This window comes from Eublepharis macularius, chromosome 6 (assembly GCF_028583425.1).
Source record: "Eublepharis macularius isolate TG4126 chromosome 6, MPM_Emac_v1.0, whole genome shotgun sequence".
Lineage (NCBI taxonomy): Eukaryota > Metazoa > Chordata > Lepidosauria > Squamata > Eublepharidae > Eublepharis > Eublepharis macularius.
The window spans coordinates 7,867,112-7,891,262 of NC_072795.1; the positions used below are offsets into that span (position 1 = coordinate 7,867,112).

Below are 24,151 nucleotides of genomic sequence, written 5' to 3' on the forward strand. Positions count from 1 at the left end.
GCATCTTCCTGGCACGATTTCTCAAGTCATCGTGCCTCGATGCCACTCTCAAGGCACGATGGTGTCAGAAATCGCACCAGGAAGACGCCCTCAGTGCGAGAGTATAGTGCTATGCCGGGATGTGCAGAATAGCCCTATCTCTTGCTCAGCGCACCTGCATGCTGCTTTCACAGGAGCTTCCTTTGTGTGATTAACTCTGCAAGTGAGTCAGGAGGGCAGAGCGTCAATTCAGCTCTGTTTCCACTGCAAGAACAAGCACTGTAGGTTCCTTTGACTTGCCGATTTGCATTTCCTTAAGGTGTCAGAAAGTGTCAAGATCTGCATTTCAAGGAATGGATGTGGGAGGTGGGGGAAACTGGGATTTTGGCAGTATTCAACAGAGAATTTCCTTGTCAAAGATTCCCTAGCAAACAAAGGCATAGCCAGAGCTATTTCTTTACATAAATGTAATCCAACAGTTCACATTAAATTTCAAACCACATTGTTATCAGAAGGGAAAAATGGAAAACACTGGTGCCTCACAATAAATGGGATACTTTTAGCAGTCCAGGAGGAAATGGTATCAAATGCATGAATATACTCATGCGGAGCAAATGGAAATGTGACTGTGTGAGCAAGCACATAGGAAGTGGGAGGGGGAACACATGAAACGAGGTTCACTTGAGAATCGCTAGGAACTTAGTAACGTGTTATTTTGACTCTCAGGAGTCTCTCAAGGTCGGTATTGCTTAGACTAGCTCTCCAGGGTCTCAGGTAGGGATCTTTCACAATCACCTGTTACTGGATCTTTTTAACTAGAGAAGTCAAGACTGAATCAGGGACCTCTTCCACTAAGCCACCCCTCACTGAGGGGCAGGAGGAAAGGGGAAACAGAGGTCTGCTGTAGGAGGGAAGAACTGGCAGAAATCGCCCCCTTTTCCATCGGGGAAATCCTCTGAGGGATCCAGCCGCATGTATTTTCAAATCAGTCCTAGCATCAAACACTGCAGCTGCTTACCTTCTCTAGTTGAGCGAGATAATAATCAATGAAATCTTCTGGGCCCTCTGGAATACTTCTTCCCTGATGCTTGCGGATCTCGTTCCTTATGAATGAGCGCACAGTGTCACAGCCAGAAAACACGAACTTGTGAGGGCCTGGGATGTAGTGCATAAGCTGGGGCAGGAAATCATAGAGCTAGAAAGAGGCAAATCAGACAGAAGTGCTGAGAAACTGCAAACATCTGCAAGATCCTGGAAGTATCTAGTAATAACGTTGTCCCACGGGATCGTCTTCTTCAGTATGAGGCGCCCTACATATTGTGTGGGGCCATTCTCAAAATAGTTTTTGGTTGATCGTAGCTGTTCTGTTTGTTGTGTGAGGTTGTTATTGTCTTTCTATTTTACAACACCAAAAGAGCCCAAGCTCAAGGAAGTATAGCAAGGAGTGGACGTCCAGGAGAGGCAGTGAAATTACGTCAGGGGAGATCGGACCCCCCAAGCCCTCCCCCCCAGAGAGGGGAGGCAGGCTGGAACAAGGTGAAAGAGCTTAGGGGGACTGGCAAACCTCCTGAAGCCCAGATACCAGTTCCTGAAGTGGGGACCAAAGAAGGAGCCAACATGGCTACTTAACTGTTAACTGGGAGTCCAGCAGGCCGAAAGAAACTACAGCAAATCAACCAGATTCTTAACAAGACAAGAAAAAAAACCAATTCTTCACTGACCCTACTGCCTTCCTCTAAGTAAGTGGACAGATTTATGATTATACGAGGTTATACGGGGCAATTCAGCCTAACTACGTGAGCTGCTCGAGCAAGCTGGGAGGGGCAGAGGAGAGGAATTCTAAAGAGGCTCTCTCAGAGCGGAACTACAAGTGACAAAAGGCACAGGTTGGACACTTGTCAGCTTCCCTCAAGTTTTGATGGGAAATGTAGGCAGCTTGGCGGAATGTTGGACAAGTGACAGTTGAAAAGTTCATTGGACAGCAGTCGGAGAGCCAAGCTGCAAGACCAAGATGCCTACATGGCCAGAACAGATAAAAGAAAAAGAGGAAATTAATATAAAAATTGCTCTCATCTCTAAATTGTTGTATATTACTGTCCTGCTAATATGATATATCTTTGCTAAATCCACCCCCCGCCCCCCACTCCTAGAGAGATTATGGATCTAAGATGCTGGAGTAGAAGGTAAAAGAGGTGAAATGTGATCTATATGTAATATACATGAAAGAAAAAATTACTAGAAGTATAAGATACAGAGCAAGGGGATTAAAAATATAGAAATTAATAAAAGGGCATTTTGAAGGTATAAGCGGCGCTAACTACATATATAATGGCTTTCTATATATAGATGGATGACTGTGTGTCTTGAATGTGAATCTCATAAATGTTATGGCCTGTTGTCACCCCTTCCCCATATATTATAAAAACACAACAAAAAATTTATTTTTTAAAAAAAGGAAGTATAGCAAGGAGTGATAATAACACTCCTTCCCTTTTCAATTAAGTAATAGATTTTATAAGTGAAGTCCTTAACATGGAATATTCAGTCACTCAAGTTATTAAGCCACTAAAGTTCCCTCACAAAATACATTCAAACTTTCATTACATGTGACTACATTTCATTTTTCCATTTCTACAGGGTTGCCCTGCACGGAGAAACACTTTTTTTACTATGCACTTTTGTGATCTTGGCTGTGCAGGAGGAGTTTATAATGTAATAGATAAATCCACCAAAATGTTCAGGTTGGAACATAGTGATAGAATTTCTTTTTTTATATGACACGTGGGAGCATGGTTCCAGGAGGGGAACTTAAGACATATCTGCAGTGCTTCTGAGAGCCAAACTAAAAGTGACGTCTTACACAGGTTGGACACTAGTTGGCTTCCCTCAAGTTTTGATGGGAAATGTAGGCATCCTGGTCTTGCAGCTGTAATGGAGAGCCAAGCTGTAAAACCAGGGCGCCTACATTTCCCATCAAAACTTGAGGGAAGCCGACTAGTGTCCAACCTGTAGTTAGTGTCCAACCTGTCCAAACTTGTAGTTTGGCTCTCAGAGGCTGTTCATTCCTGGACTTTTATTGGCCTTGCCCCAAAAGAAGCCTCAGCATTCCGTTTGTTCTTTCAGTTCTTATGTTCTCTGCATTGAGGAGGGGGGTAGAAAGGGTGATGCCACAGAGGTGGGCTAACATCAGCATGCACTGATTGTCTACTTCCGTATGTGGCCAATAGGGGGTGTTGCTGGCATGCTGCTCCATAATTGGTGGATGTCATTACAGTTGATATGGATGGTGCAGTTTATATTATATGCTGTCCTGTTAGTATCACCTTGGCCGTTTCCACGTTACTCACCTTCATCTGGAATGCTGCACAACGTCATGAAAAAAACGCAGAAGATAGCATCTTCTCGCATGAGTTTTGCGCGACGTCGCAAAAAACTAGCACGAGAAGATGCTATCTTCCGCATTTTTTTCATGACGTTGCACAGCGTTCTGGATGAAGGTGAGTAGTGTGGAAACAGCCCTTATTCCAGCTGAATATTTTTGGAGAATATTTTCACTCTGGGGAGAGGGCATAGGATACCAATTATCTATGCTTACATCATGCCAGCATCAGGTAAAGGGAGTCCCCCGTGCAAGCACCAAGTCATTACTGACCCATGGGGGGATGTTGCATCATAACATTTTCTTGGCAGACTTTTTACGGGGTGGTTTGCCATTGACTTCCCCAGTCATCTACTCTTTGCCCCCAGGAAACTGGGTACTCATTTTACCGACCTCAGAAGGATGGAAGGCTGAGTCAACCTTGATCTGGCTACCTGAACCCAGCTTCTGCTGGGATCGAACTCAGGTCGTGAGCAGAGCTTGGGCTGCAGTACTACCACTCCGCACCACTGGGCTCTTGCACTACATCTGCATAAGCATGCGCATAAATGTAATAATAGTTCTAAAAAGAGTCATTTCCATGCATATATCATGAATATGCCTATATCTATCTCTCCTATGAGACACAGAAGGAGGAATGCCTTTTTAAACAATGTACCAGGTATGCATGTATCCCATAAATTCATTTAAATTAAATTAAATGATTAACAATTTTTTTAAAAAACCTCACATCATGATTAATCAGGGTACTATTTAAATGACTGAACAATTTACGATTGGCTTAATTGATTAAATAATAAATCAATTGACTAAACATTGCAAACCTACTTAATATTTTTTTACAAAAAAATAATTTTAGGGGAAACATTCCTAGAAATGTAGCTAAAAGTATGTATGTATGTATGTATGTATGTATGTATGTATGTATGTATGTATGTATGTATGTATGCATGTATGCATGTATGTATGTATGTATTTATGTCACTTATAATCCACTTTCCCCACAGAGACTCAAGGCAGATTACACACAGTGAGATTAGTACAATCAGTAGCAAGGACATTTCCATAAACAATGTCATAGGCAGGGGTCATTTCATAGAAAAAGAGCTGGAGGAACTCATTAGCATAACTCATTAGCATATGCGACACCCCTTGACAGTGTATCATTAGTATAACTGATTTGCATATGCCACGCCCCGACATCACCTATCCTGGCTATTTTGGACCCAATCACGGCCATTCAGGGCTGAAATTGGGCCCAAAATGGCAAAAAGGGGCTGAAAATGGCCAAAAAGGGGCCCAAAATGGTCAGGATGGGGCTGCTGCTGAGTGGGAGAGTGATCCACCTCCTGTCAGAGGCCTGATCTGGGCCATTTCAGCCCCAATCCAGGCTGAAACGGGCCCAAAATCGCCGAGAGTCAGGTGGGCGGGGCCACCTGACATGTGACCTCTTTGGGGAACTGCTGGAACTGCGTTCCTGTGCGTTCTCCCTCGAAATGAGCCCTGGTCATACGATTTTAAAAAGACAAAGCATTAACAAGAATCCAATACTGAGTTGAAGAATTACTGAAACAAAACATAATCAGTTCGAGGACTGACGTTTGACAACACGAAGCACAGATAGTATATAGGAGTACATATTCAAAGCAACAGATAATATGCAAGGCAACATAGTGGTGGAGTCTATGTGTTAAATGCATAATGTACAAGCAAATTCCATTTGTGCAGTAAAAACAAAGTGATACATACAATAAAAAAACTGTCTTCTACCTTTGAAATCTGCTTTTTCTATTATGGTATGGCACGATTTAGGCAAGGTTTTTCTCTTTTTCATGTTTGTTTACCTGCGTTACTTTCCTTTCTGTAACCGTACTTTTAATACTTTGGTTATTGGATGTCTTATGCATTTGAATTTTTTATATATATTTTATAATCCACTTCGAGTCTCAGTAAAAAGGGCAGGCTATAAATGAAGTACATGCAAAAAAAATTAAAAATAATTTTTGTATCAATCTCATTAGAATTTCATAATTTGCCAGTACTTTGCCTGAACTGGAGGTAAATATTACATCAAAAGGCCCGCACACACATTGATGATTTGCACAGGGCGGCTAATCTTGTAATCTAGACAGAATCTTTTCTCAAGGAGATTCTAAGGACCCACACAACTACCTCAAATCTTTACAAATTGCCTAGCAACATTGACATCTTATCCTGCTTCTTCCAGAGATAAGAGGAAAAAAGGAGAAAAAAAAGGTTTGCTCACATATTGCCAGAAAGTACCTCCAAGTCTGAACATACGCTCAACAAGTTCTAGCAGCTGATGGAACTCTTGGTTGTCACTGGGGAAGCGATGCCCAAAGACAACGGCGCAGATTACATTCGAAACGGCATGCATGAGATAGGCAGAAGGATTCATGGGCTTTCCTGAAATGGGAGGAAATTGTGCTAATTGTTAGACGGTTTTGTGGATTGGGCTGTGATAGCCTGATAAGACCCCAAAAGTCTGCAAGCCTCATTCTACAAGCCAGTCAGGTCCCCAGGAAATAAAGTCTTAAGCAGGGGGGGGGAAAGACTTACTTTAAAAAACAACTGCAGATAAAATGTTTACCCCACTCTTTCCCTTACCGAAGGGCTGTTGCAAAGATGAGGTTCTAAGAGCCACTCTCCCTATTAAAATAAAAAGTCCAGATTTCCCTGTTCCTCCACCCCAGCCAGTATCTCATAGGCTTACCGCTGGAGAAGGTTCTAATTGGCCTAGCAATGCCCTGTTGATGCTGACATAGGACTGCTTCCAGCTACTTCAGTCTTCCCTCTGGTCCTGCTGAGGTATTCTTCCCATCTTGTCAGGCAGACTCAGCCCCAGATCTTCTAGCATCTTCCTAGGCTACGTGCGCTCTTTTCTCCTGCCTTCTCCTTCATGGTGAATCCTCGTCTTCCACCTCATAGTCTCTCAAACAAGACAAAATACACACTGAGGCTCAAGTGAAGAGAGGCACAATGCTAGCTGGGAAACGTAGGAGTGTAAAAGATGAAGCCGAAGGCTTTGTCAAGTTCTGTCTCTACAGAGCCGGAAAAGAAGATGGCTGCTCAGGGAGTTTGTCTATTTCTTCTCCACATCCTAGAAGGCTCTATCAGTTTCACCTCCTCTTCTGGGATCTCGGGAGGAAATAAACAAACTCCCTGAGCAGCCATCTTCTTTGCTGGCTCTGTAAAGAGGGAAATTGACAAAGCCTTCCGATCTATACAATCGTCTTCCCGGCTAGCATTGCGCCTCTCTTCACTTGAGCCTCTATGTGTACTTTGTCTCATTTGGAGAGACACTGAGAGCGGAACTACAAGTGACAAAAGGCACAGATTGGACACTTGTCAGCTTCCCTCAAGTTTTGATGGGAAATGTAGGCATCCTGGTCTTGCAGCTTGGCTCTCCGACTGCTGTCCAATGGACTTTTCAATTGTCACTTGTCCAACATTCCGCCAAGCTGCCTACATTTCCCATCAAAACTTGAGGGAAGCTGACAAGTGTCCAACCTGTGCCTTTTGTCACTTGTGGTTCCGCTCTCAGTATCATTCATTTCTTGGAAGATCTCAGCTGGCCACCTTCTTCAGCCTTCCAGCTAGTTCTCTCAACTGCCACTTCCAACTGCCATTTCTATCGCCTCTCCTGAAGGTTCCATCCAATTAGCTGCTTCCAATCAGCTGATGACACTTGGGCCGTTTCCACACGGCTTACCTTCTTCCGGAAAACAGCGTCTTCAAACGCAAAATCATGCTAGGAAGACGCTGTTATCGCGTGAAATTGCGCAAGAAGACGCTGTCTTCCACAATAACACCATCTTCTTGAGCAATTTTGCGTGTGAAGATCCTGTTTTCCAGAAGAAGGTAAGCCGTGGGGAAACGGCCTTGGTCAAGCTTGGGCCGTTTCCACACTACTCCCCTTCATCTGGAATGCTGCACAATGTCACACAAAAAAACATGGAAGATAGCGTCTTCTTGCCCGAGTTTTGCGCAATGTCGTGCAAAACTCACGTGAGAAGACGCTATCGTCTGCGGTTTTTTCATGACGTTGTACAGCATTCCGGATGAAGGAGAGTAGTGTGGAAACGGCCTTTGTTCTCATTGGCTCTGGAACCCTGACTTTATTTTTATTTATGTCATTTATAGTCCGCGTTTCTCACAGAGACTCAAGGCGGATTACACAGTATGAGGTTAGTACAATCAGTATCAAGTTCATTTAATTACAATACGATGAGCTAAATAGATACTAGTTTAAAAGACATAGCATTAGCAAGGAGCCAAGACAGAGTAAAAAAAAAATACTGAAGCCGAACATAATCAATTCTCGGGCTAACATTAGACAACATGAAGCGCTCATTGTACATAGGAGTACATATTTAAAGCAGCAGATGATAATGATGACGTCTATGATCCCCAAATCGTTAGTGAAGCATCTGAGACGCCATCCCTACAATACATCCCTCCCAACTGAAAACCGTTTCCACACTACTCACTTTCATCCAGAACGCTGTGGAACGTTGTGAAAAAAATGTGGAAGATAGCATCTTCTCGCGCGAGTTTTGCGCGACATCCTGCAAAACTTGCACGAGAAGATGCTATCTTCCATGTTTTTTTCGTGATGTTCTGCTGCATTCCGGATGAAGGTGAGTAGTGTGGAAATGGCCCCATTCTCAGCTTGAAAGCTCTTCTTTACAGACCTTGCAACTTCTCCATTGCCTCCCTAGAGAATGTCTTTTCAAACCTTCCTCTCTTCCTGCTAGAGCACCACCCTGGGGTGTGTAACAAAAAATAACTGCAAGGGCTGAAGTTACAAACAGGAGCCTCGATTTCTCTTTGTAGAGAAATGAACGAGAAATCAAAATGTTATCTTGCTCTTTAAAAGAAAAATGAGAATAAGAGGAACCAATGGCTATACGTGAAAAAGGGAATTTTGGAAAAAGAAATTCCCGCTCCATTACAACTCTTTCGAAAATTCATTAGAACCCTGCTGTCTTCTTACAGAACCTCTATACATAACCCAAACACCACACACACACACTTTTGTGGACCTACTGGCTAAGAATATAAGCCTTGGTACAGGAAGTTTTTGGTTGAAATCTCATGGCAGCCATGAACTTCCTAGGTGTCTTAAGGTCAGCTGCTCTGAGAGCCAAACTACAAGTGACGTCGTACACAGGTTGGACACTAGTCGGCTTCCCTCAAGTTTTTATGGGAAATGTAGGCATCCTGGTCTTGCAGCTGTAATGGAGAGCCAAGCTGTAAAACCAGGATGCCTACATTTCCCATCAAAACTTGAGGGAAGCTGACAAGTGTCCAACCTGTGTAAGGCGTCACTTGTAGTTTGGCTCTCATTCAAACTCGTCTTCTCTCCCACGCTACCTGTCAGGTCTTTCATGGTATCCCAAAGCACTTCACTGCATCACTCATTGTGTATGAGTTAAAGTTACTTTATTGATGAGCATACCAGTATCAAGATAGCTGTACAGGGTTATTGGCTGGAATGGGGCTAGTAACTAAAGCTAAGGGAATTATAGGTCAAAACCCTGCCCCCCAATAGTGTGGGAAAGTCTGTTAGAGTTTGAGCGCCAAGTGTGAAAACACAGGGAGGAAAGCATAAACATTTCACAGTCTTTAGGGCTTTCAGACCCTTGGTGCATTCTCTGCTAAACTTCAAGGTCACTTTGCCAGGCCAACTGGGGACTGTTACTAAAACATTTGCAATGCAAGCAATTAAGAGTTCCCTCCCAGCTCAGGGACAGAAACTTTATATACTTTCAGAGGATCAGAACATTATGCAGAAAGACAATCATGGCAGATATGCTGGGGTGTATCTGACACTACCATTTAGAAATGCAAAGCATGGAGCAACTTTCACACAGCCCACAGAACAGAGGGATACCCTTTGTGTGTGATAGCTGGTAGGTGGGAAGGACTGCGCCAGGGTGACGGGTAGCCTGCAGACTGGGCAAGGTGGGGTGGTGTTTCCTTTATTATATACCACACACTCAACCAGGTTTCCAAAGCAGCTATGGCAGATAGCAGCAGAGGGCTTGGCTTTCACTCCCTGAATACACCCTCAGGGCAGACTCCCCAAAACAGCTGAAAGCATGAAGACCAGAGGGGAGGAAAGATAACATCAACTTTCGATGGAACTGCTGATGCAGGCTCCGAGATCTCGCACAACCTCATAACTTTGTGCAAAAGCATTAAACAGCTTCACCTAACCTGTAGGGAGAAAAGACAAGTCCCTTCTTTGATTCCCATGTCACGAAAATGAGGATAGGCAAAAGGCTATTTTTAAACAAAACCAGAGTGCAGAGGTGAGCCCTGTTGTATCATTGGGCCTTACTCTGGGGGGATAAGTATTTTTCTTCGGGATCCGACACAGAAAGAGACTGTGGTGGACTGTACCATTGGGTATAGTACATACTCTCGCTTGCTGAATGTAATTCCTCCACATCATTTCACGTATCGTGTTAATACTCATACTCTGTTTCAGATTCGTTTCAGATTTCTGCATTGCACAAAGGATTCCCCCAACCTGTTGATTGCATTCATTTATATTGTGGGATCCATTTTGATTCTCAGTCAGAAAGGTGGACCATAAATAACGTAAATAAAAATGACATAAATAAAATAAATATAAAAGGAGAAAAATGCTCTACGTTGGAATGCAACCAATTGCCCGTTAGATGGTATAAATTCCAACCTGCAGACACTTGGGCCTATACTTGAAGTCTGATCCTATGAACTTTTTGTGTGATCCTAAGGAATGCGAATGGACTTTAAAAGTATCAACTGTTTATAGGTAGTATCACCATGGCTTTGCACTAGCACTTTATGTAGAGGTCTGTATATGAAGACTGTGTGTATTGCTATATATTGAATGGCAAATTGAACTATGCAATAACAATAAGAATATTTTTGCAATTGTTATGTTTATTTCGTTAGGTTGTCTCGATTATTGTTCTCTGTTGCTTACATTGGAATGCAGCAACGCATGACATAGGATGGAGACGGAGCTTAGGTTCCCTCTTTGTGAGAAGGAGACTTTCTGCTTGAGGTTTAGAAAAATAGGAAACTGCTCAATCTTACGCCAAGTCCCTCCTCCTTTTGCTCGCTTTGCAATCGACAATTTCATTACCTGTAAAACAGAAAGTCTCTCTACGTGAGACATCTGACACATGAAGAACACGTGTCGGGAGATACAGTGGTAGCCAGGAAGCGTAGGTTAAAAAGACAGAGCCAGTGGCAGGCAAAGGCTTTGCTACACACTGGAGCTGTGTGAAGGGGCTGTGAAATGCCAGAAGGAAACTTCAGCCCATTATAACCTCTCCAGGTCCAAGCCCGGCTCTGGAAAGCAGCTCCAGCCTATTTCTGTTCCTCACTGCCCTCTGGTTGTGATCCCACACAGGTTTAGACTGGAGAGGTGAAACTGACAGAGCCTATGGGGAGGCAAAGATGAAAATGACAAACATTCTGAGGAGCAATCTCCACCAGCTCTGACTTTTTAAACGACACTTCCCAGCTAACATTGCATCTCTCTACACTTGACGAACATGCACCAAGGTATCTGAGAGCCAGTTTGGTGTAGTGGATAAGACTGCGGGACTCTAAACTGGAGAACCAGGTTTGAATCCCCGCTCCTCCACTTGAAGCTAGCTGGGTGACCTTGGGTCAGTCACAGCTTCTAGGAGCTCTCTCAGTCCCACCCACCTCACAGGGTGATTATTGTTGTGGGGATAATAATGACATACTTTGTAAACTGCTCTGAGTGGGTGTTAAGTTGTCCTGAAGGGCGGAATATAAATGGAATATTATTATTATTATCTCATGTAGAAAGACTCAAAGATGCTTTCCCCTATCTGCTTGCATTATGGGAAGGATGCTATCTTGGGCAAGGGGTGCAATTCCTGAGAATTTCACCCAGTTAGCAGTGGGACACGATTCCCAATACAACCAACAGAGACAACTATAAAATGGATTTCATAATATTACTTGTTCCTGATATTACAGAATCTGACTCAATCTTTTACAAAAAATGGCTTGACTCGAGCATTTTTATGAAGAACCAAATAATGGGGAATGGCACACTAAAGAACTTCTGCCAGGAATAGATGAACAGACAGGACTCGCCTTTCCCCATGAAAGAGAAATGCAAATTGCTTTGTCTTCTCAGCAGATGGAAACGTGCCAAACCCCCGCTAGTTCTGCCAGCCAATCTGCATAATACGCTTCACTGCCACAAGCTCAATATAATATAATCCTTCCCAGAAAGATATCCAGGAATTTGAAAAACAAAAACTATGGAGTGCCTTTAGGTTCAGCCAAATTAACACACAACAGAGTGCAAGCTTTCAAGTTCTCCAGAATTCTTCATTAGGCTGGATGTTAAAATGCACACAAAATTGGAGTCCGGGAGAAACATTTTCAAGCCACAATCTCTGAGTCTTTTGTGAGCATTCGCGCAAGTCTGCATAGATATAATTGTGCTGGGTGAAGCTGGTATCAAGTTGCATGTTTGGTTCTCTCGGAAGCAGAAGCAAAAATGGAACCATCCAAATGAAAACGCAAGTTTGGTGTTGGAGAGAACTTGTCCTCCATCATAAAACTGCAGTTCCCCGAGGTGCATGGGGCTAAAAGCTACAGTCTGAATCAAGGGCGCGTGCTGAAGTCACTCACAATCACACAGCCTCACATACTTTAATATTATTTGAATCTTGAGAAATCTCAGCTGCCTTGGTAGTATTTTGAAAGTGAATTCTTTCATGGAGCCATAAGATAGCAAGAGCAACAGAAGAAAACTAGATGAGAAACAAAAGTGTTTCCCGAAAGCCTGGCGTGGGCTTTCGGGGACCACAGTTCTCTTTGTCAGATGCATCTGGCGGGGAGAGCTGTGGTTATCGAAGGCTTATACTACATAGGAATTGGATGGTCTAGCTGTTTTACTGCTGCAAACTAACAGGGCAAACTCCCTTGAAGCCTCACCCAAGCCAACTGACCCCGAAAGGACACCAAAAGGAGATGTTTACATTTACTAGCAAAGGAGTGTTTTGGTTGCACCCTCCCTTTCCCCCCCCCCTAACTGCATCTTCTCTCTCCTTCCCTCCTCTTCTATATTTGACCAGTTTCTGTACTATGCATCTGACGAAGAGAACTTGATTCTCGAAAGCTTATGCTACAATAAAATTGGTTAGTCTTAAAGGTGCTACTGGACTCTTTTTGAAAAGTGTAGGTATTGTCAACTGTGCTCTACCTTTTGTGTTCATAAAATTCTCCACTAGGTGGCAGGCTTCCTCTTGGATCTTGTATTCCAGGCTTCTCTTCCCCAGGCCCAAGTTTTTCAGGACCATTATGGCAAATCGTCTCTGAGTCTTCCATGTGTTGCCAGTTGCGAGCATAATACCTGCAGCCATTTAAAAATCAATTACAAACTACTGTGAATACTTTTTATTTGGAGGGGGGGAGATAACACAAGCTCCAGAATATTAGAATGTAGGGGCATCTGCAGAAGCACTAAGGTTGCCAACCTCCAGGTGGAGCCTGGAAATGTCCAGGAATTACAGCTGATCTCCAGATGACAGGGATCAGGTCCCCTGAAGAAAATGGCTGCTTTGGAAGGTGAACTGTATGGCATTAACCCCTGCTGTGATTCTACCCCTCTCCAGACCCTGTCTTCCCCAGGCTTTACCCCCAAATCTCCAGGAGTTTCTCAGCCCAGAACTGGGAACCTTAAGAAGCACAAATTCTGATATAACCATCTCCCATGTGTATCCTGGACCATCTAGCACTCCTTAGGAGAGCTGTTTGCTGTAGAAGCAGAAGAGTTACGCTGACTTTGATACAGAAACGGTCTGATTCTAGAAGCCTTCTATACATAACATGACCCCCTCTTTTCATGTCCAGTAGGGTTCCCAACCTCCAAGTGGTAGCTGAAGGTCTCCCGGAATTACAACTGATCTCCAGGTGACAGAGGGAACAAATATTTCTTTGCAATAATGGCACATAAAACGATAATAATGGCTTTATAAAAATGGCACATTAACTATAGAGCTGGTATCAGGGCTCTATAACAGGAAATATCCCCTCTGTTTACTATGAAAACAACACAATCTTACCTGTTCTGTTTGCCAGCGTTTGGAAGAAGGGGGTTATTGGCCGGCCAGCAAAATCTTCAGGGTGGGTTGTGAGACCATCTTTCACTGCTTGATATCCATTCAGTACAATCAAAGGAAACCGACCAAACCACAAAGTGTAGATATCCCCATAGGTTTTTGTTTCCTGTAGAAAAATACTGATAAGTACCTGGTCGAATTTCCTCTAGAATGATACGACTTGTGATTTCCTGTAGACCTACACGACTTCACCATACTGAATACAACTCACAAATAATGCACAATGGGCCCATATGTGTCCAAGTTAGCCTTTACTGGCATATAGCAGCAATTCAAGTTATCCACTTACAAAAAAGAAAAAACAAAGTTAAAAGAATACTGCATCCTGTTAAATCTGCCATGTAGAATGGCCAAAGGCATAGTATTGCACCTGGCCAAAGAAAATGCTCTACGAAGTTGTGTCACCTGCAGGGGAGATAAATATGGAGCCATCCTCCCTACAGTGAGGGGAATTTCAAAGCTCAGGGGCGAGCAGGTTTTAGTGGCCAGGCTATATAACTTCTGGCGCTCGATATCTAGCAACCTACTCTTAATTTGATGAAATGCCGCGTTTGATGTTAACATAGACAGTGAGTCCACAGATATACCCATGCCTTTAATTTTTTCCATGATATATGCTGACCAGTTTGACACATTGGACTCTGAAAGCATTTGATATATAAAGCTCCCAGGGTCAGAATTATAATGTAACTGTAGCCAGTATTTAAATGTCATAAGCCATGCCCTCGTTTCCACTAAAATTAAACCAGTTTCTAAGCAAATAACTGCACCTGGAACACACCTCGGTAGGCCCAGGATTTTTCGCAGAAATTTAGATTGAACACATTCAATGACCCGGTCAAAGGCCCTAATCCAGATCGGAATACCATACAATAGTTGTGAAGTCACTTTGGAAGCAGCTGGTACCTCTGGTACTGGTACTGAAGTACTAATGTCAGATGTCTTCTCTGCATACTTGCGGTGGGTGGACCAAGTCGCATTATATTGAAAATAAATACCTAGGTATTTATAATATTTAACTTGTTCTATCTCCTTCCTGTCCATGGAATGGACCCATATAAAGCTTGACAAATCTCCTATTCCAATGATCATGCAAAGAAAATCTGACTCAGCCACGGTTAAGCACTTCTAGGTGCCACTGAGTTCAACTGGAGAATTAATTAACTAATTCAGTTACTCTCTGAAATAAATGTGAACAAATGCTTATTTGTGGCTGCATTGGGCTTGATTTAGGTAATAACAGGTTTGTGGAATAGTTAGGGTCATAGGTGTAAACTTGGGGGTGGTGAGGGACTCAAGCCCCTACCCTCTCCCAATTTTCTGGGGCTGGGGGGCTGAGCCTCCCCCAGGCAACCAGTGTCGGGCAATATTGACAAGCTCACATGAGGGACATAGTTCCAATGGCGGCTGAAACACCGGACTGCCAACCCTTCCTGTTTTATCATATTAAAATTTCTATGATTCTTTGGGGCTTTGTTCCTGTTTGCTAGTAAGTATTTGTGTATTTATTTAGAATTTATAATTTAGAAAGGAGTCATGGTTTATATGAACAATTTACACATAATAGTTACAAAATAATTAAGAGACTCTGAAGGAAGAAAATCAGGCTAACGGAAGACAAGATTTACATGCCAGCAATAATATATACACCAACTAGGGATCTCAGACCCCTGGTGGGGGCAGGGGATCCCCCGTCCCCGCTCCCCCACCCCTCCCCCACTTACCTAACGGGCAGGGGGGCGCACCTTCCCTGCATGCTCCCCTGCAGTGCTGCGCGCTCCTGTGCGCAGCAGCCACCGGGATCGGGCCTGTTTTGCCCAAATCTGGGCCACTGTGGTGCACAGCAGCGCTCCTGCGCTCCACAGTGCCTGAAAATGGGCCCGGTCTGCAGCAAAACGGGCTCGTTTTGGGGCACTGTGGAGTGCAGGAGAGCTCCTGTGCTCCACAGAGCCTGAAAATTGGCCCATTTCAGAGCGAATCAGACCCGGTTTGAGGTGCTGTGGGGCGCAGCAGCGCCTGAAAACGGGGCCCTTCCGCCGTGTATCAGGCCCATTTTCAGGAGCGCTCCTGTGCGCTGCAACGCCTCAAAAACGGGCCCGATCCACGCTGAAATGGGCCCGTTTTAAGGTGCTGCAGAGCACAGGAGCACTCCTCGCTCCACAGCGCCTCAAAACAGGCCCCGTTTCAGCATGGATTGGGCCCGTTTTGAGCCCTGAAGTGGCATCATCACGCCTGTGGGGGCACGTGTGTGCACCCCCTCTCCCCCAAGGTAAGTGCCAGACCCCTATCCCCCACCCAGAGTTTGAGGGGGCCTGGCAACCCTAACCCCAACCAATGCAAAAGAAAATTTTTATGAGATGATTTTCCAATTCATTTTAGACATTCAAGAAGGAGAGATATAGATCTTTGGAGACATGAATGGGATAATGGATCCAGAAAGAGGTGGTGGAAAAAAACAAAGGAGGCAAACTTCCCAAAAATGTTACAATTGGAAGATGCTTGGAAGATCAAAAATTTTCTGACAGACACCAAACATATTCAAGGATTGATAGGTGCTGGATATTAAAAACCTTAGTTATTAATCTAGAGAGTGCAAAGATACAACCAAGAAGCTTTGCAGCTCAAGATCCATTATTAGTAACATGGCAATAAAATAGAAGGGGAAGATGGAGATCAAATGATAATCTTTCATTACAAGAAGACTTTGTAAAAAAATGTTGCTAATATCATATAATGTTTACCATTTACAACATCATGGTAATTCTTCATTCACATATTCAGATTTCTCGAGAAATTGATCTTAACGTTATAGCTAACGAGTTTATTAAAAGAACATCAGTTAGAACAAACTCCTTCAGTGTAATGGTTGTTGTGGGTTTTCCGGGCTGTATTGCCGTGGTCTTGGCATTGTAGTTCCTGACGTTTCGCCAGCAGCTGTGGCTGGCATCTTCAGAGGTGTAGCACCAAAAGACAGAGATCTCTCAGTGTCACAGTGTGGAAAAGGTGTTGGCAGGTCATTTATATCTACTCAGGAGGGGTGGGGTTGAGCTGAGTCATCCTGTAAGAGTTTCCCAGGGTGTGAGAGATCTCTGTCTTTTGGTGCTACACCTCTGAAGATGCCAGCCACAGCTGCTGGCGAAACAGCAATACAGCCCGGAAAACCCACAACAACCATCGTTCTCCAGCCGTGAAAGCCTTCAACAATCCTTCAGTGTAACTGAAGTAAAGGGAGTTATGCATTGTTACATCATAACAAGTGGGTTGTACTTAGATGAGGCAGCCTGATTTGGTTTGCCACTAATCGTATCAACACATGCCAACTATTGGGGCAGGGAAACTGGGAAGGGTAGGTGGTATATGGAAGGAGAAGATGTTTGTGGGAGCAGGAGAAGGGGCAATAGGGGAGTAGGAGAATATTGGATTTTATTGTAATTTAGAGAATGTAAGTAAAGGAACAGTTTGCATTGTTAATTAAAAGTTAAAGTTGTATTTCAGCTGTCTGAAGATTTTGTTGAAGCCAAATGTGTTTTGCAAGTTGAACCTAAAAAGCAGAAATTTACTATGCACAGGGATGCAGTCATTTCCCATAAACTTAATTACGTGGTTTTGATAATGATTTGTTCTGAATGTCTGTGTTTTTAAGGTGGAGTTTTTAAGCAGTGTGCTAAGAAAGCAAGGTATATAAAATCCTAGGTAGCATAACTGTGAGTTTTCTTTAGGGTCATGACCAGGGCTTTTTTTCTGGGAAAAGAGGTGGTGGAACTCAGTGGTGGAACTCAGGACTGCACAATGATGTCACTTTGGGTCAACTGGAACAAGGGGGGAGTTTTTTAAAGTTTAAATCACCCTCGGTGAAAATGGTCACATGGCCAGTGGCCCCACCCCCTTATTTCCAGACAGAGAGGAGCTTAGATTGCCCTCCACGCCAGTGGAGCAGAGGGCAATCTAAGCTCCCCCCTGTCTGGAGATCAGGGGGCCGTGCCACCAGCCATGTGACCATTTTCAAGAGGTGCCGGAACTCCGTTCCACTGCATTCCTGCTGAAAAAAAGCCCTGGTCATGACAATGGGAGCTGTTCTGAATTGCTTCAAAATGTGCTTGTACTCACTTATTGGCTATGAGTTTGAAGTGAAAAGAAGATTGCTACTAGTCTGGACTCTGTACATTGCTCAGAAACTGAGTGCACAGCAGCTGTTTTGTATTCTGCCCTAGCTCAGAGATGTCACCTATGCATTTACCAAATGAAGGCATCTGTGATGCCACAACTTAAGTCAATTTCAGTACGAAGTCACCCTTATGAATAAGGCAGAAACAAGATTCCTGTAAATGAACATCCAGGAAAACTTAAAAAATGTTCCCCTACAGGCTTTTCTGTGTTGCCTTTCCAGTGTCAAATTTGTGACCATTAGTTTTTTATTATGCACATGGTACATACATTTGCAACTCTTAAAGTGACTATCCTAAAAGTGAATTTCAAATTCAGGACACTGCAGGAGATTGTTGAGATATCACTATAACCACTGGTCTATTTTCACCTTTTCCTAGGTTTCCTCCAGCCCAAGGGAGCCCCTCCCTAAATCCCCCATATACCACATACAGTGGCAATGGAGGTCCCTCCCTTTGACGTCACTGGCTCCTCCCTATGATGTCACTAGGCCCCGGTTCTTTTAAGGACCTAGCATAGCAATGCCTCTGGCCCAGTCCCCCCCACCCCAGGAAATTGGGAAGTCTACACCCTTGGTTAGGGTGAAAGATATAGTCTGGCAACCAACAAGAGACCAGGGGAAGGCCCAAAGTGGGTGCCATCGGTGATGGTGCAATGTCACTTCTGGAGAAAACTCAGAAGTGGTAAAACCATAGAGTTTCCAGTGATACCTAGAGAGGACTGATTTCACTTCCAGAACAGAAATGATGTCATGTCCTCTCTTGATTGCCAGGGGGCAGGGCATCCCTTTGACGGAGGCTTGACAATCCTATGAATAGTATGTTTATAGCCCTCTACCCAAAATTATTGAGTTGGATCTAGAGGTAATGCTATTGTACAATTTAATACTTCCATAATAGTTCACTCACCCATCAAATTGATTTTGAAATAGGTTCAGGAAAAGCCAGCGGGGGAGGGGGATCTCACAAATACCTAAAGTAATTTTGGGGTCTTTTTCAGCCCAGGGAGTCACCGGGTATTGCTGCTGAGCATCAAACACCAAGTTGTCGCACATTCAGCTCAGCTCCGTGTTTTGCTATCTTCTGGGCATGGACATGGAGGTCCCAACCGTATGAGTCTATGATCAGTAGAGGAGAAAGGTATCATTATTTTCAAGGAACCCTGAAATGGTAAGTGCCACGCTAGGGCAAGCAGCTGCCCCTAGCACTGTAGCACTGCCCAACAGCAGGGAGCCAGAAACTTTACCTGTAACCAGGAATAGTGCATTCCCTGTCAAGTAGCATCCACGTTGTGCCACTCAGGGCTTTTTTTCAGCAGGAACGTGGGGGAACGGAGTTCCGGAACCTCTTGAAAATGGTCACGTGGCTGGTGGCCCCGCCCCCTGATCTCCAGACAGAGGGGAGTTTAGATGGCCCTCCGCGCCGCTGAGCGGCACGAAGGGCAATCTGCACTCCCCTCTGTCTGGAGATCAGGGGGCGGGGCCACCAGCCATGTGATGATTTTCTCCAAGGGCAACCCACTGAGTTCCACCACCTCTTTTCCCAGAAAAAAAGCCCTGGTGCCACTGCTGCCCTCGGGATCCCTGGCTTACCTTTCCAGGCCCGGCCTGTGATGCAGGGATGGAGGGAGGACGACCGAGAAGGCCAGCGAACGTTCCAAGGCACCTGCTAGCAGTGAGCAATTTCCCGGGGGTTTGTTCTCTTGCCCACTGGTCTCTGGTGATCAGTGGGAGGTGACAGGCCCCCCAGAGATCACCCACCACCTGCAGGCACCCCGGGAACACAAGTGGTGCACAGGCTCCCAGAGGGCTCATAATCGCTTCCAGAAGTGACACTGTTGCACTGCCCATGAGAGTGCTGCCGTGCTTTGTTTGGGGCTGATTTTTGCTCCCAAGGCCAGTATGACAATATCCTCACGCAAGTGCCAGGAGCACGCAGGCAGAAAAGATCCACACTGGACGCATGAGATATGTACCAGGTCCCCCCTCTCATGGGGAGGATATAGGGAGCTGGCAACCTTACTGCCAGTTCACAGTGGTTTTACATTGGTGGGAGGGGGCAACTGTCCCATGGGGGCACCCAGCTTATGAGGGTGCCCCTTATAAGAACGTTGTCAACCCAAAGTTGGATGAAAATGGCCAAACTCATGTTCAGAATTGTAAGTGTTGTCAGGCTCTGGCCTAGCTCAGCTATGTGGTGGCTGAGCTGAATAACACCTGCAGAGCAATCTCTAAGAGCCAAGCTACAAGTGACGCCTGACACAGGTTGGACACTTGTCAGCTTCCCTCAAGTTTTGATGGGAAATGTAGGCGTCCAGGTCTTACAGCTTGGCTCTCCATTTAATTGAAGTTTACAGAAACCCCACACACACATACCCAGTGGAGGGGAAGGGGGGAGCCCGGCAAGAGCCCAACACCTGCCCTCCCATCCTGACCGCATGTTCTCCCTCCCATAGACTGCCACTCTGTAAACTTCAATTAAATGGAGATCCAAGCTGCAAGACCAGGACACCTGCATTTCCCATCAAAACTTGAGGGAAGCTGACAAGTGTCCAACCTGTGTCAGGCATCACTTGTAGCTTGGCTCATGTCTCTCTGGGAACCAAGATCAAGATAATCCAAACTCTGGTATTCCCCATTGCTATGTATGGATGTGAAAGCTGGACAGTGAAGAAAGCTGACAGGAAGAAAATGGATCCATTTGAAATGTGGTGCTGGAGGAGAGTTTGGCAGAAACCATGGACAGCCAAAAAGACAAATAAGTGGGCACTGAATCAAACCGAGCCTGAATTATCTCCCTAGAAGCTAAAATCACAGGACTAAGGCTATCATACTTTGGTCACATCATGAGAAGACAAGATTCTCTGGAAAAGTCAATCATGCTAGGAATCGTTAAAGGATATTTAACTTTTTAATAACAGTAACAACATGTTAAGGCTGTAAGATTTGTAAGATATATTTCTCATGTTCACTCGTTGGTTTGTTCTTTGTCGTTATAATGTTTTATTGTTAACTGTTAAAAATTTAATTTAAAAAAATTTAAAAAAATAATGCTAGGAAAAGTGGAAGGCAGTAGGAAAAGAGGAAGAGCTAAAATGAGATGGCTGGACTCAATAAAAGAAGCCACGTCCTCCAGTTTGCAGGATCTGAGCAAGTCTGTTAATGATAGGATGTTTTGGAGGTTTTTCATTCATAGGGTCACCCTAGGTTGGAGATGACTTGATGGCACATAACACACACAGAGACATGTAGCAACAGTAAGGTTTTCTTGTTTTATGTCTGTTGCCTGTGTAAGAGTGCTTTAAGCTTTCTGCAAACACTCCTTGAGCTAATAATTTTTATTTAAGATGAGTCTGGGATTCATGACTTGGGCATGGGTACACCCCAGAACGAACCGAGAACTGGAAAGCGAAGGCCTTTGGGAAAGTTAGAGCTTTCAGTCTGTTAAAAAGAGAACACAACCCACCTGCCTGATGGCTGAAGTGGCTGTAATAAGTGCCCAGAATTATATTTTTATATTTATTTATATTTATATTTATATTTAATTTATATTCCGCCCTCCCCACATCAGCAGGCTCAGAGCGGATCACACCCAAATTTAAAAACGTATTTCATCATATATACAATTTAAAATCATAAAACATCCTAATACATAGATTAAAATACATGTAAACATATTCACACACACACACATATATATATATGTGTGTGTATATATGTATGTAAACACAGTGGCACATAATCCAGACGACCCCCTATTTAGCCATCTCCAGAGTATTTTGCCAGGGATGTATGAGAGATGGAGGTGTCACTGGTAGGGAGGGCATACGTGCTCCCCCCACTAGGGGGCACCGCCCGGCATCAACCATATGCCTGGCGGAATAGCTCCATTTTACAGGCCCGGCGAAATGCTATTAAATCTCGCTAAATTAGGAGGAAGGGAGGCAGTGTTCTCAACAGGGTTTTGTGGCTCACTGCTAACTTGGGGGCAGTGAAAACCTTTGGGCTAGCCCTGCATGTTATTAGGCACCCAGAAACTAAGATAGCTATCAGGAATAGTTCTTCCGTGGTTTTGTTCTTATTTAGTCCAGACAGACAAGAAACTCGGAGAATTTCCACTGGCAAGGCAGAGTCAGCAGTATGGGATTTAACAAAGATTCTCCCTCAAATTTTGACTCCCTTGTCTGTGCTTTTTAATAGTTCTGTCAGGCTGCTATGTAAGCCTGTTTCGAGCTTTAGGGTTGATTGCTATCAGTATGGGAATGGCAGCTTCCCATGCTGTGAACCGTAGCCTTAAAGTTGTGGCCAACTGGCTTAGGGCAAAATTGAATCCAGGCAATATAATGCTATTAAGGAAAGTTGACGTCTTGGTTGGGAGTTATCTTCCAGCTTCGGGTAAGATGAGTCAATCTTTAACAAATTGTTTTAAAAGTATAAAGAAGTGGGCTCTTGTACCCGAGTCTTATGCTAGAATAAAATTTTCATAATCTCTGAGGTCTCGCAAGACTTCTATGTATTCACTTAAAGCTGTGCGACTATTGGAAGAGGTGCTCACTTCTAAACTTACGGAACTTTTCAAGACCTGCTTGCTAAGTAACGCCACGCGGCGCTCTCCTTCCCCAGCATAAAATGCAGGCATTTCACATCCGTTAACAACTGAACATATTTAGGTTTTATTTTCCATATCTAGTATTTATAAATAGACAAGAGGGGGACCTGCAAATACTTGCGGGGAGGAGAAATCCCATCCCCAACAACTAGTCTACTCCCCCCCACCGCGGCATTCTTGTTCTCTCTCTGCACCATCCCCTCTTCCTCCCAGGCATCACTTGTAGTTTGGCTCTCAGAGCCAAGCTACAAGTGATACCTGAAACAGGTTGGGCACTTGTCAGCTTCCCTCAAGTTTTGATGGGAAATGTAGGCATTCTGGTCTTGCAGCTTGGCTCTCCATTTAATTGAAGTTTACAGAGCAGCAGTCTATAGGAGGGAGAACGTGGTCAGGAGGGGAGTGCAGGTGTCGGGCTTTTTCCAGGACACCCCCCTTCCCCTCTGCTAGGTGTGTGTGGGGGGGTTGTAAACTTCAATTAAATGGAGAGCCACGCTGTAAGACCAGGATGCCTACATTTCCCATCAAAACTTGAGGGAAGCGGACAAGGGTCCAACCTGTGTCAGGCATCACTTGTAGCTTGGCTCTCAGTCCCTGCTTCCCCACCCCCCCCTTTGTCAAGCTCACCAGCCTCCCTCCCTATCCTATCTCTGCTTCCACTGTTCTGTTCCCAGCCCCCTCTTTTCAGTGCTGCAATTGTTGCTGCCACCGTATTACGGATTAACAAAGCAATCTATCACAATGGCGAGGCTTCCATTATGTTTTCAGGAAATACATGCTGAGCATCCCATAAACCATTTGGACCCCAATGCTTGGCAGAGGACACTTAACCTTACAGCCGGTTTCCGACTACGCTATGCTGCGAGAGATTGGCTAGGCAATCCAAAACAGTGCGGTGTTCTTACAAGATTTTTATCTTCAGGAACTCTGTTGCTCTGTTATGGTTTGGGTTTTTTAAAACTTTTAAAGAAACTTTTGGCATTTTTCTGCAAGCTTGGGGATCCCTTGGGTTTGTAGAAATGTCCCTCTTAGCCCACAATAATCCCATTGTTCAGATTTTTTTGATCCACACAGTGGGGCCAAATTGAAAAATAGATATATAATACCATAACTGAGCATCAGGCTATATTTCATGGCCATTTGTCTTATTATACCAAAGCAAACTCAATTTTCCATCCAGCTGCCCAGGTAGGATTCCCAGATCCCACTTTTAGTGGGCAATCTCCCACCTTTTCCCTGATAATGGTAAAAAAGTAAAGGTAGGCCCCTGTGCAAGCAATGAGTCATTACTGACCCATGGAGGGACGTCACATCATGACGTTTTCTTGGCAGACTTCTTGTCATGGGGTGGTTTGCCATTGCTTTCCTGAGTCATCTACACTTTACCCCCAGGAAACTGGGTACTCATTTTACCGACCTCAGAAGGATGGAAGGCTGAGTCAACTTTGAGCTGGCTACCTGAACCCGGCTTCCGCCAGGATTGAACTCAGGTCATGAGCAGAGCTTGCGCTGCAGTACTGCAGCTTACCACTCTGTGCCATGTGGATAGTATTTCCCCCAAATATTGTACCCACTCATATGTTTGAGAAGACTTCCACAATACGCTTGTTTGCCTGCACAGTTCTTTTATCTAGGGTTGTGTACATGAAAGATATATACAAAGCTTTGCTGGAGAGCTTAGAGGCAGGCACCCAGGCTGTGCCTCTCTCTTATGACGGGGTTAGAAGTTTAAGGCTTTTCCCTATAATAAAGAATAAGCAAACACACAAAAACATACAAAAATGCAAATGAGATCTGTGTGGATGAAGAATCAAGCTGGGTAGCCGTGATAG

The 24,151-nt window shown here is 44.3% G+C and overlaps 1 protein-coding gene across 1 annotated transcript in view; it reads right to left on the minus strand.

The window, feature by feature from the left end:
• Positions 1 to 24,151, minus strand: part of LOC129332441 (cytochrome P450 2J5-like) — a 38,791-nt gene that overhangs the window by 12,946 nt on the left and 1,694 nt on the right. The window contains exons 2-5 of the mRNA XM_054983574.1: positions 13,495 to 13,657; positions 12,633 to 12,782; positions 5,625 to 5,785; positions 998 to 1,174 (exon numbers count right to left, since the gene is read on the minus strand). Of these exons, the coding sequence (XP_054839549.1) occupies positions 998 to 1,174; positions 5,625 to 5,785; positions 12,633 to 12,782; positions 13,495 to 13,657 (651 nt within the window). The remainder of the gene's footprint in view (positions 1 to 997; positions 1,175 to 5,624; positions 5,786 to 12,632; positions 12,783 to 13,494; positions 13,658 to 24,151) is intronic.